The 12808-nt window shown below is 49.6% G+C and overlaps 1 protein-coding gene across 1 annotated transcript in view; it reads right to left on the reverse strand.

The window, feature by feature from the left end:
* Positions 1-462: 462 nt before the first annotated feature.
* Positions 463-12808, reverse strand: part of SLC6A1 (solute carrier family 6 member 1) — a 43493-nt gene continuing 31147 nt past the window's right edge. The window contains exons 8-16 of the mRNA XM_058725993.1: positions 11793-11927; positions 11471-11574; positions 11025-11149; positions 9541-9653; positions 8994-9125; positions 7441-7543; positions 5752-5852; positions 4731-4898; positions 463-2849 (exon numbers count right to left, since the gene is read on the reverse strand). Coding sequence (XP_058581976.1) covers positions 2745-2849; positions 4731-4898; positions 5752-5852; positions 7441-7543; positions 8994-9125; positions 9541-9653; positions 11025-11149; positions 11471-11574; positions 11793-11927 — 1086 coding nt within the window. The 3' untranslated portion in view covers positions 463-2744. The remainder of the gene's footprint in view (positions 2850-4730; positions 4899-5751; positions 5853-7440; positions 7544-8993; positions 9126-9540; positions 9654-11024; positions 11150-11470; positions 11575-11792; positions 11928-12808) is intronic.

Here is a 12808-nt window from a genome sequence, read left to right on the forward strand (position 1 = left end):
GATTTCACCTCCTGAGGTGTGCACATGCGCCCATACCCCCAACTTCTGCTTTCTGATCGGGGAAAGAATGGGGTGCCGTATCTTTCCTTTCCCTTCCATGCCATCGTTTTCAGGGCAAGCGGTTGGCTCGTATGAAGAAGTGACTCAAGTAAGGAAGCATATGATGGGGTGCTGAGTGTTTCCTAGAGCCCTGCTGTCTTCCTTCTGGGTGGGAGGCAGCTTGCAGTTTAACAGAGAGTTGTGGCCTTTCAGAGCCCCGCTTATGAGTGAAAAAACCTCCCTTACGTAGCTCAGAGTCACTTTTTATTCACTCATTCCAGGGTTTTGGGAAGCCCAGCTGTATCTTTCTGGAGTTTTGAGCCCACATCTCTCTCCCTGTTGGGGGCAGTTTTGTGTGTATGTGTTGCTGTTCCAGTGAACGAGGCTCTTGTATCCGCAACCCAAAGAACTGTAGGTCTGCCATCGTATATCATAGAACCTTTATTATTTTTCCTCTAAATTCTTAGAAACGTACATAACGCCCGTGCTCTAGTTATGACACCATTTATAGACATTTAAAATGCATCTTCATTTATAAATATTTTACATTTGGTCCATAGAACAGATAATTTTTCTAAATAATAGTGTAATTTTTTTTAAAACAGGCTCTGTATATAGTTTGAATATGTATATATTACATATATTTTTTTATATAGAGATAGATTTACTTGATGTTCTGAGAATAAATCCTTATTGCAAAAAAAGCATATATGATAATACAATATCTTCTCCCCCAGGGCAAATACTAAAAAAAGGTACACATATTCACAGTTCTCACAGAAATTGTACGACACGGAATATTGTGCTATATAAGTAGGTTTGGATGGAAATCAGTTAGGGGATTTCTTGCCAAACATCTCAATTAGATTTGCTTACAAACATTAAGTACACTGCATTTATCTTGGAAAGACTTGGTCTTAGTTTCACATTGAAGGACAAAGAGAATGTCAGAAGTCTTCCTGCCCTTATTCTAAAGGAATTCACACAGGCTGGGGAGGTGGGACCATGAGACACAGTGAAGGGTTCCTTTCATCCTAAACCCTACAATGTAACAACACGTAAGCATCTTGATCATGGATTCACCAGTTGGCATGTGAGATGCCTTAGCAATGAGACTATTTTACAGATGACCTCAGGAAAAGGTCTGAGATTCCCTACACGTTACCAAGTAAGACCCTATATACCACGCGCGAGGATGAACGTATAGGTGTGTGCCTTTCTACGTGTACACGTACTTTTTGTTTTCTCTACAAGGATGTGCTTAATATTCTGAGGGTCATACCTTATTGCGAGAATTGGTATGCTGGTCACTGTCGGATGAGAATGACAAGAGATTAAAAAACCCACGGTCACAGTTAATTCACCATAATTATTAAGGATTAGTCGTAAAACACGATTTGTGAGCTAACTAGCTAAGGAGCTACGGGGCACAACATACAGTTTGCTACATGGGAACCCATCTTCCTGGCAAATGAGAAACGCTGAGTCACCGGAACTTGCAAGAAAGTGTCTTTGCCAGATTTGCTGTCCACCAGCACCAGCACCACCACCACCACCACGGAGCCCAGTTCCGGAAAGAAACAAATAGTACTTCTCGACGAAGTAGTTTAATCTTGGAAGCACTTTGGGGGGGTGGGGGTGGTCGGGGTTAACACTAGCTCCTCAGTTAGTGGGCTGGGGAGATTTTCCTGGCAGTGAGGGGATTCCCGCTGAGGAATATGAATGAAGAAGGCAGCATTTTGACTAGGGGCGGCAGTGAGGACACAGCAGAAAGGGGAGCCAGAAAGAGAACCGCATCCATTTTGACTCAAGGACAGACGAACCTTCGCCTTGATTTCCTCCGCACCTGATCTGCGTTCCATAAAATGGGGCAGCCTCAGAGAAACTGGGGCTCCTGATTAGGGAATTTCCCCAGAGGGACCTCAGGCCCCCAGAATGGCGATAAAAAAATCAATTGTGCTTGTGGCAGTTTTCCAAGGAGGGAGCGAGGGAGAGCTGGGCCGTCTGGAATGATGGCTGTTGGGCCAGGTGCAATCAGAATGGCCTGGCGGGAAGGGGGCAGGGAAGGACGCTCCACAGATTGCTGGAGATGCAGCTCAGGGAACAAGGATGGAGGTCCTCGGTGGGGGGGGGGGGGGGGGGGGTTGTTTTGTCCAGCTGCCTCGGGAAGGATAAACAAAAAAATGAAAGTAAGAGCTCCGCCGGCTCCCTGCTTCGTACGAGTGAGCTCTCCCTGGAAATCCCCATTATACAAAATGCCCTTTTCGTGTGTACAGAGCAGCGTTCTGACGGAACCGAACTCCTGCGAAGTCCGTGATAAGAGTCGTGGGTTTCGGCAGTAAGAGAACAGTCAGGAACATGACTAAAAGCCTCGAGGTGTGTGGCCACACCACACCACACTCTCGGGCAGGATGAAAAGGATTTACCACACAGTCACAAAGGCTGATTGCTTGATGCTTATGGGGCCCGGATTAAAAAGGTCACCAGCCTACAGGTGCTGGAGCCGTGGGGTATCTCTGCCCCTGGCGGGGCCCACCGGGGGTGTGACTGTCCCCCACCTCCCCTCTCTCTGCATGGTGATGATGTCTGGACTCGCCGTCACTCGAGGTAGGTTGAGACAGACGGTATCTTCAGACAGCAAGCGGTGGTCACGTTCAGCCAGGTCGGGGGGTGAGAGTGTCGGGTCGGGGAGCCGTCAGACGCCCCTAGATGTAGGCCTCTTTGCTGGCTGAGCCGCTGGCCTGGGGCTGCTCCGGGCCGTTCTCGGGGCGGACGATGTCTTCGCTGGGCTGGATCATGACCTGGATGCGCTGCGGGCGCCGGGGAGAATTTGGGCTGTGGGGGGAGGAAGACCGGCCGCTCCCTTCCCCCACCCCCCTTTCAGGTCTGTCCTGCCTGCCTGTTCTGCCTTCAGAGTGCCCCCCCAGACTCCAGCCTCACCCCCACATCCTCCATACTCTCCCATGTTCCTACCCGGGCCGAGTGGCATCTGTCACATTTGGGTTATTGTAATAGCTCCCCGCTGGCCCTCTCCCTGCCGCTCCTGCCCTCCCCACCACTTACTCCACTCCAGCCACACTGGTCTCCTCACTGCTCCTCAGGCACGCCAAACATACACCTGCCTCAGGGCCTTTGCACTCGCCCTGTCTGGTACATCCTTCCTCTCAGATAATTAGCTCAATCTCTACTTCCTTAGGTCTTGGCTCAGTGTTACCTTCTCAGCAAGGCCTTGCTCGGCACTCCCTAAAACCCCTTTCTACTTTATTTTTCTCCACAGTACTCATCCTTATCTAACACGTTTTTATTTTGTTAATTGTTGGTCTTCCTCTACTAGAATGTAAGCCCCAGGAGGGTGGGATTTTTGCCTATTTTTCTCACGGCAAAATGTGTCTCTAGCACTGATAATACTGTCACATAGTAGGGGTTCAATACGTATTTCCTGAATGGATGTCCCACTACCTTCTCTACACATATTCCCTGAAATCCTGTCCCTTCAGATAATGCACTGTCTTCAGAGATGCCCACCTCTGGGCCTTTGCACAGGCTGAGCTCCCCTCCTCAAATGCACTGCCTTTGCCTCTCTGCCACTCCAATACCTGGCCGCCTTTGGGCACTCAGCAGAGGATTGTGGAAAATGAAAGCATTGGGCCTGGAGTTGGAAGAAGGGGCTGTAAGCCTCAGCTCCTCTAATGACTTAATGACTTACTGCAAGGGGTGGGGAAGTATTTTATCCCACCTGATCTCAGTTTCTCCATCTGTGAAAGGAGGAGCCTGGCCCAGGGGCTACGCACAAACCTCCACCTTGTCCTCCTTAGGCCGCAGACCATAGAGCTCCCTCTTCTGGCTCTGATTGGTCTGGAAGGTCCATCTTAGTAGAAATAAGGTTGAGAACCACTGATCCCAGGCCCTCCACATTCTGATTATCCACTTCTCCTCGGTGAAATCTCAGCATGCAGTTACTCCATCAATATCTCTAGCACTTGGGTACTTGCAACATGGCCTTGTTTCACTTGAGAAGTCCATATAATTTAACAAGGAGCTGGTATGGGCCTAGAATGTGCTAGCAGGCCCCTGCTGAGGGCAGCATGCTTTACATTATCTTTCCTCGAGGGTAAGACCATGTTTTGTCTTTATCAAGCCCACAAAAGAGGTCTAGAGTAAGCCCTCAATACATCCAACCCTACCCTTCACCTTTGAGCCTCCCCTCTGCCCTCAGGAGAAAGTCCAAAGTTCTTGTCCTAATTTTCAAAGCCCTTCATGAGCCTGACCTTCTTACATGCCCAACCTCATCTCTTATCATCCCTTCGGCACCCCTCTCTACCATTCAGTCACAATGCTCTGCCTTCAGTTCACCATATGCAGTTTATACCCCTAGGCCTTTGCAAATGCTTCCTTTCCATCCCCTTCTAGAAACATTCTTTCTGTGCTTCTACTTTTACTGCTGGCTCATCCTTAGGCACCTTCTTAGCTATCTCCTCTTTCAAGAAGCCTTTCTTAACCCTCCCCAACCCAGGCAGGGCTAACCCACCTCCTTGATTTACCCAAATCATGGCACTTCTAACACGCTATTGTCATTGGATATTGGCCTGTCTGTATCCTAACTAGACTGTGAGCTCCACAAGGGTAGGGGGCTGTGCCCAGCACAGCAGGGTAAGGGGACTAGCAATCTAAAGGGTGTAGAAGGGGCTTACCTGCTTCAGAGAGCCCTTTAAGGTGAGGAACATGTAGGCCATGTAACCAGGGATGAGGACCATGGAAGACAGAGCCATGAGCCAGCCCACGCCCTGGCCCCACTTGGGGAAAACGTAGTTCCCCATGGTGAGAGGAGTCATCTGCACAGCGCTGAAAATGAACACGCCCTGGGGAGGGTGGAGGAGAGGGGATGGCGCAGTCAGTCACCCAGATTGGACAATTGAGGCCTCTTTCTAGACCCTGAAGCTGATAGGTCCACTGACCACCTCCTTCGCCGTGAGGTTGACCCTCATAAGGGCCCAGTATCTTGGGAATCCTGCACCCAAGGCCACTGCTGGTACATAAGACATCTTTGTATAGAATAGAAAAAGGCACCCACTTCGGGAAGGACCAATAGCCAAAGGTTCCCTCTCTGTGAGAACCAGCAGAAAATGGCAGTCCTTCCGGGAGGACCAGTTTGAAGTTGGTGCCCTCTCTGGGAGGACCCTTCCTCCAAGATAAGCAGCTTGGCAAGCAGAATGAGGACTGGAAATCAGCCTCTGGTCGTCCATCAGCCCAGTGTCTTTGTGCAGGACACAACATACAGAGTGGCCTAGCCCCCACCCCAAGGACTGGGGCAGCCCTCCTAGGCCTGCTCATGCCTCAGCTTCCTCCTGCCTAAGGCAATGAAGGATGCTGAGAATAAGAGGCCTCCCATGGTTTGAGCTTCAGAATCGGGCCCGCCTGGTTTGAACGCAGTACCAACTAGCTGGGTGATGCTGGCAGGCTGAGCCTGGGTCCCTCAGCGGTAAAGCAGGCACAAGAATGCCTATATTGCCGAGGTTTGTGAGGATGGTGTAATGTACCATGTAACGTACCACGGTACCATGCAGGGCACAAAGCAGATGCTCAGCAAACGGGAGGCAGTAGTATTATTACGGAATGGGCGCCTTTGCTTCCAGAAGTTTCTCTCTGGATCTGAGTGGCCCCAGGGCCTGGTCTGGCCTCACGCTAACAGGGCTGGTCAAGCCTTGTCCTTACCGCTACAATGATTGGGGTGAAGAAGGACCAGCAGAGTTTCCACCAGATGCAGGGCCTGGAGCCAACCATCTCTTGGATGTTGTCATAGAATCGGTTGACACCTGTGACATTTGGAGCAAGAGCAGCAGGGATGAATGAGCTCGAAGCCCCAATCTGCCACTTTCTTGCAGTATGACCACAGGTAAGTCACCTGACCTCTCGGAGCTTCCGCTTCTTTGTCTGTAACAGGGGGCTAATGCTCCCTGGGGTCCTCGCGATCTAAGCATTCAATAACCAAACCCCCCAGCGTGTGGGTTGTGTGGGAAAGCCAGGCACCTTCACATGAAAATACCCACCAACAAAAGGATATGCTCATAAAGATGTCCCCGCCTCTCTCAATGTCCCTCCCACCCAACAGCTAGCCTAGACATTTCTTCAAGGCTCTGCTGGACAGGGCGTTTTCCCCTGATGATCTGATGCTATAAGCAACCGGGGACAGACTGCAAAGAAGAACCTCAAAGCTGGCAGAAAATCACAGGTGTAATGAAGTTCCCAAGACTGACGTTGGGCATTGCCCGAATTCTAAGCAGAGCCACTGACCAGTGAGGATCTGACAGCATTAGGCCAGTTGGGAGTGAGGCGGGAGATGACAAGGAGGAGGAGGAGGTGAAGAAGGAACAGTGGCTATCAAGGACTAAGAGGGACCCAGGAAAACAGTTCAAAATCGTCTTGCTGTGATAATCAAAGTGCAGGGGAGAATTACTTTGGACTATCACGTAGCGGGGTCTGGAAACTTAGGCCATAAAAAAAACACACACACACATAAAATCACTGTTTACTCCATTCTTTGTTCTAAGGTAGTGCATACCTTTAATTATAGCCCCATTTTTGTTACATATTTAACTTCAGAACTTTTTTTTGTAGTTTGTTTGTTTTAAGTAGGCTTCATGCCCAATGTGGAGCCCAACGTGGGGCTTTGAATTCACGACCCTGAGATCAAGACCTGAGCTGAGATCAAGAATCAGACGCCTAACAAACCGAACCACCCAGGAACCCCTGGTTTTACTTTTCTAGATAAAATCTCAAATGCTCTTATCCCAAAATTTATGAAGAAACTTTGGCTCCCATTTCCGACGAATGTATTTAACTGGTCTTATACCATCTTCTAAGCATAGAATCTCCTGTGCTAACTTCATCAGATTGTTGTAAGGACTAACGACAGTTGACCTTTGAGCAATGTAGCAGCCAACATGTTGGGCTGCAGCCCAACCTGCAGCCAAAAATCTGCATATAACTTCTGACTCTCCACAAACATAACCACCAATAACTTACTGCTGAGTAGAAGCCTTACCAATAACAGTTGACTAATACACATTTGGTATGTTCTATGCATTATGTACCGTGTTTTTACAATGAAGTAAGCTAGAGAAAACAAATGTGATTAAGAAAATCTGAAGGAAGAGAAAATACATTTATAGCACCGTACTATACTGAAAAAAGTATCAGAAAAAACACCGCACTATATTTACATGCAGAATAAGCAGACTGTGCCGTTCCAACCCGGGTTGTTCAAGGGTGAGTTGTAAACTAATGTATAGAAAGGGCTTGGTGTTCAAGTTGTCTTTGTTGAATGATAACTGAAGAAAGGAATGACTGACTGAATGAATGAATGAATGAGGGAGGGTAGGAGGAAGGAGAGTTGACACTCACCATAAAACCAGGAAATGGAGACACATTCGAAGAACACAAGGAAGAGTAGGCTCATGCCGCTGGCAGAGTAGTAATCAAACAGTTTGAAGACATAAATGCCTCCCTAAAAGAGGAAAAGTAGTAAGAGGGGGTCCACTTCCGGCCAGTGCCCAGGACACGCAGTTCACAGACCACATGGCCTTTGCAGTCTGGCCAGGTAAGTGTTAGACGATGCTGCAGGGAGAAGGCTTAAGGGAAGATTGAAAGAAGCATCGAGGGCCTAGTGACTGTGAGAGGAGGTGATCACTGCCTCCCTGGGAATTGGGAAGAAAATGTCTGGGGAAGAAAAACATCCCATTCCTGGGAATGCTGGAGGACTGAGAGAGGAGCTGGTCATTAGAGCCAGCTCTCCACAAAGTTAAATCAGTTGTGCCTCTTCCCTGCTTAAAACCTTCCATGGATTACACAAGACATAAATATAACACATCAGAAGTTGAGAGATTACAATACAATACAATACAATACAATACAATACAATACAATACAATATATTGCAATGCAATGCAGTACAATACAAAATACAAATGGCTTTGGACAGCAAGGTCCTGCATGATGTGGTTCTGCACCCCCAACCTCTGTCCCCTCACTCCCTCTGCTCCTCAAACTTACCAAGCCCATGCCCACCTCAGGACCTTAGCACCTGCTATGCTTTATTCCCCCAGCTCGATCTTCCCCTGGCTGTCTCTTCCTTATCATTTGAGTTTCAGCTCAACTGCCACTTCCTCAGAGGGCCCTCTCCTGACTACTCTGTCTGAGGTAGCATCCCTCCCACTCTCACTGGTCATTCCCTGTCCCACTGCCCTTTTGTTTGGGGGGGGGGGCACTGAACACTCTCTGAAATGATCTAATTTGTATGTCAGTCTTGCCCACCCAAGTGTAAGCCCCAAGAGAGCAGATACTGTGTCTGTCACGTTAACTGTTGAATCTCCAGTGTACTGCTAGGCCCACGGTGAATGTTTAACAACTATGGAGGAATAAAGTAGTTTTGCCGATCATAAAGCAGACCCACAGGGCTGAGCTCATGGCTTTAGGGTCATTTATATTTATTGTACAATTCATCAGCTATATGTATGCCTTCTGACTAGACCAGGAGGGCCTTGAATGCAGACAGGAGTGCTCATTAATATCGATAGAAAAAAGCAAAGTGGGAATAAGAAGAAGAGACAGTATTGATGTCAAAGGCTCAACTCCAGCTCGACTCTCCAGTTAATTTTTGTGAGTTTTTAAAAACACAGTCTCTGTATCCCTTCCTCCAGGAAGCAGTCCTGGGTGCCCCTGGCTGGGGTAGGGGCTGTATTCTCTAGCTGTGTCTTATCATTTCTAGCTCAGTGTGTGTGTTTCCCACCATCCCACCCTAAGGGCGGGGACCCTGTCTGACCCACTGCTGTGTGTACAGGGCTTGGAACAGAGATGGTGCTCAACGAAAAGACGAAGGGTGATATAGTACAAGGCTGGGGTGGAGAGGACCTGGAAGTGGCTGCACCAGAGGCGAGCCACATGCCCAGTGAGCTCACCTGGGTGATGTTAGAGAGGCCAATCAGGTAGGACACGATGCAGACGGCAGCAATGAAGAGCTCCCTGCGGTTGCGGAGAAGTCTGGGATACTCGTCCACCAGGGCCGTGATAAAGCCCTCCACAGTGCAGAACTTCAAGGGGGTCAAAGGTCAGCCACATGCAGCAGACCCCAGCCCCAACCCACCCAAAGCCTGACTCTCTGGGGCAAGACCCAAGGGGTCCGGCAATGTCGGGATAGCAGGGCTAGGAGGGCCCCAGGATCCAGGCCTGATTCTGCCTCTGCCTCTCTTTGTGACCCTTCCCTCTGGACATCAGCCCAGGGAACTCGCCGGGGTCCTTTCCCTCTGGACATCAGTTTCCCCATCTGGAAAATGGGGAAAGTGGATGAGCTGATCCCTGAAGTCTCATGTGGTGGAACAGGCTAGGGGTCTGAAACTCTTGACCATCTTCCTGGGGGCCTGAGACAATGGCCTCCTCTCCCTGCTTATTCCCAGACCCACAAAGCTGGCTGGGGGCTCTTCAAAGTGCCAGGGAGGCCATCCTCACCTGGCTGTCAATGCCCAGCATCAGCAGCATTGAGAAGAAGAGGATGGCCCAGAGGGGAGAGATGGGCAGCTGGGTCACTGCCTCCGGGTATGCCAGGAATGCCAAGCCAGGGCCTGTGGAGTGAAGGGTAAAAAATAAAACAAAAAAAAGGTACTGAGCCCCTACAGCATACCCAGCACACTACCCACGTTCTAAGTTTTATTGCATTTCATCTTCAGAGTAACCTTTTGGGTGAGTGTCGTCAGCCCCCCTTTTCCTAGATGACGATACAGAGTGTGTGTGGGCAGGGGAGGGAGTAGGGTTATGTCTGGAGGCCAGGGTGCCAGAGAGATGAAATGAGGGACTTTGGTGGCTTGACCAGCAGTGGGGACAGTGCGGGTGCAGAGAGATGACCCGATGGAGAGATAGTGAGGAGGTGGAAAGGGCAGGTCCTGGTATTGGCTGGTTTGTGGAGTGAAGGTGAAGGAAGGGTCCAGAATGATGCTGGGGCTGTCCTGGCTCCTGGATGGTGGTACCTTTGGGGAGCACAGGGAAGGAGAAGGCTTAAAGAGATCAATATTGCATTTGAGCGTCTGGGTAGGGGGTAGTCAAGAGATCAGGGGAAACCTTAGAAGGAGAAGGAAAGAAACTGTATCCTCCCTGGGTCTGGCTCAGGAAAGGGGGTTGGCGGCTGGGGAGTCACAGAGAAATGAGCTGGCCGTTGGAGGGAAGATGACATCAGTGGAGAAAGTTCCTTTCCACATGACCAGCCCAGTTCTCCATGATTGAGACGATGTCCCCCTGAGCCTCAGGGCCTCTGTTGTGTACACAGTGGGGCCCTCATCTCACTGCTTTCTTGGGTGAGTAGGGAGGTGAGGGTTGCCTGGGGTTCTCCTGGGACCCTGCAGCACTGATGACTGTGTGGTGAACAGAGTGGGTACAGCCTGCTTGGTGAGGACGTGTTTGGCAGTGGGACAAAAGCAAAGATTCAGGCACTTTGTGTCAGGGTGGTGAGCATGTCTGAGTTGGAACAAGGTTTATATCCCAGGGGGCAAGAAAGAGTCTGTCTCCTCCCTGCAAAAGGCAGCATTGTGCTTGGAAGAGCCAGTATGGTCACGGGATTAAGAGCCCAGGGTTCTTGATCGGCTAGGTGGATGTTCAATTCCAATTCCACCACTTTTCTAGCTTGGAGAACGTGGTCCATGACCCTCAGTTTCCTCACCTAGTAAATGGGATAACAAAAGTGTCCGCTCCGTCGTGTTGGAAAGTTTCAGAGAGGCTTTCCAACTAAAATGCTCCGTGCCCTGCCTGGCACATAGTGATGCTCAATGCCAGGGAGCCCACACACCACACTCATCCCTGTCTCCAGGCCTGTGTACTGGCTCTTCCCTCTGCCCGAAGGCTTGTCCCCAGGCTGCTGCTGGTGATGTTGACGATGGCCACAGATGCCGCGCGTTATCCCCTCCCACCCCAGGAGCCCGTGCCCTCCAATGGGCGGCCCGAACCTGAGGCCGCCACATCAGCAATGGACCTCTTGGTGACATGGGCCATGAAGCCCACGATGGAAAAGATGACAAATCCTGCAAACATGCTGGTGCACGAATTGATACAGCAGACAATGATGGAGTCCCTGCAGAGAGGAAAGGGCGGAGTCAGTGAGGGTGGGGCTGGTCAGGAGGCGAGCTAGGAGCAGTGGTTAGGAGGTCTGAGGGATGAAGGGCAGGGGCAGAAAAGGATGCCTGGGAGAAGGGCCACAGGGCAGGTGCCCCCACCCCATCCCAGGGAAGGGGTGGAAGAGGAAGGAGTGGCCACAAAGGAATCGGCTTAGAGAGGAGTGGAGCTGAAGGTAGAGATAGGCCAGGGGGCGTAGTCTGTACGGGGGCGTGGTCACGTGCAGGCTTGACCTTAGAGAGGCGTGGCCGGGAAGGAAGGGGCTCTTGGGCTCCCGCACCTGTAGACATTGTTGTGGAAGGAGTTATAGCTCCCGAGAGCGATCAGGGATCCCAGGCCCAGTCCATAGGAGAAGAAGATCTGGGTTGCCGCATCCAGCCACACCTATAAGTGGATGATCAAAAACTAGTCAAAATTATAATCATTGCCACAGTGCCCCATGGCCTTTTACACGTGGTAACCAGCTCTACCTGGCAACCATCTTGGTTTCCATGAGGGATAGAGAGGTACAGGAACTTTTCCTAAAGCTGGTAAACGGTGGCTCAGGACTCAGGTGGGCCCTTCACCCGGCCAGAGGGGCGGGGCCCTGGGAAGGCACTCACCTCAGAGTCGGACAGCTTGCGGAAGTTGGGTGTGATGTAGAAGAGGATGCCCTCCTTGGCCCCGGGCAGCGTAACTCCACGGAAGAACAGGATGATCAGCATGATGTACGGATAGGTGGCGGAGAAGTAAACCACCTGGGAGAAGAGTTGGCAACGAGGTCGTCACCCCCACTCCAGCGCGCTCATTCTTCCCCTCCCCCCACTTCACCTACATCAGTATCTCCTGTGTCCCTGGGCTTACTTCCAGTTCATCTTCCTCCAGGAAGCCTTCCTGGATTCCTAACTGGCTGTGTTTGTCCACTTTTCTGAAGCCTCTCCTTGGAGTATGAACCAACCAGCTCAGCACCTGGAGTTTCCTTCCCTCGACCCCTCCTTTATTTTTTGACTTTTGTCTAAATTGTTCAAGTACAATATGGTGTCAGAAAAATTTTACACACACACACACACACACACACACACAAAGTTCCCTTCAACAGCTCCTAGAATTTAAGTTACATGAAGGAGAGGGCTTGTCTTGTTCAGTTCTGTTTTCCCAGTGCCTAGAACGGCCCATGGTATATAAGAAACACTCAATAAATGCCTAGTACATAAAAGCATGGGGGTGAACATTTTAATGTTCCTCTTTTGAGAATTTGCTTTGCATATATGATCACATTTTCTTACAAAGTGATGCTCAAATTATGTACGTGCATCTTCATTTAACATGTTTAAAATTCAAAAACACAGTACATACAACTTTATTTCTTTGTTTACTAAAAATTGCTTTATTGTCTCTTAAAAAGGCGATCTTTAATTATGCAAAATAGTCCCTATCCATTTATGTGAATGTCACTAACTTTTTTATGCATTTTATATGAATGTCACTAATACAACATTGGACACCCCTATATATAAAACTTTGTCCAGAAAATTATTATACCACTCTTGGGAAAATTTTGTAGAAGTAGAATTATTGACTAAAAAGGGATAAATTTCTCAATGGCTTGTGATCCATATTGCTCAATTACCTTCCAGAA

Source organism: Neofelis nebulosa, chromosome 4 (genome assembly GCF_028018385.1).
Source record: "Neofelis nebulosa isolate mNeoNeb1 chromosome 4, mNeoNeb1.pri, whole genome shotgun sequence".
NCBI lineage: Eukaryota > Metazoa > Chordata > Mammalia > Carnivora > Felidae > Neofelis > Neofelis nebulosa.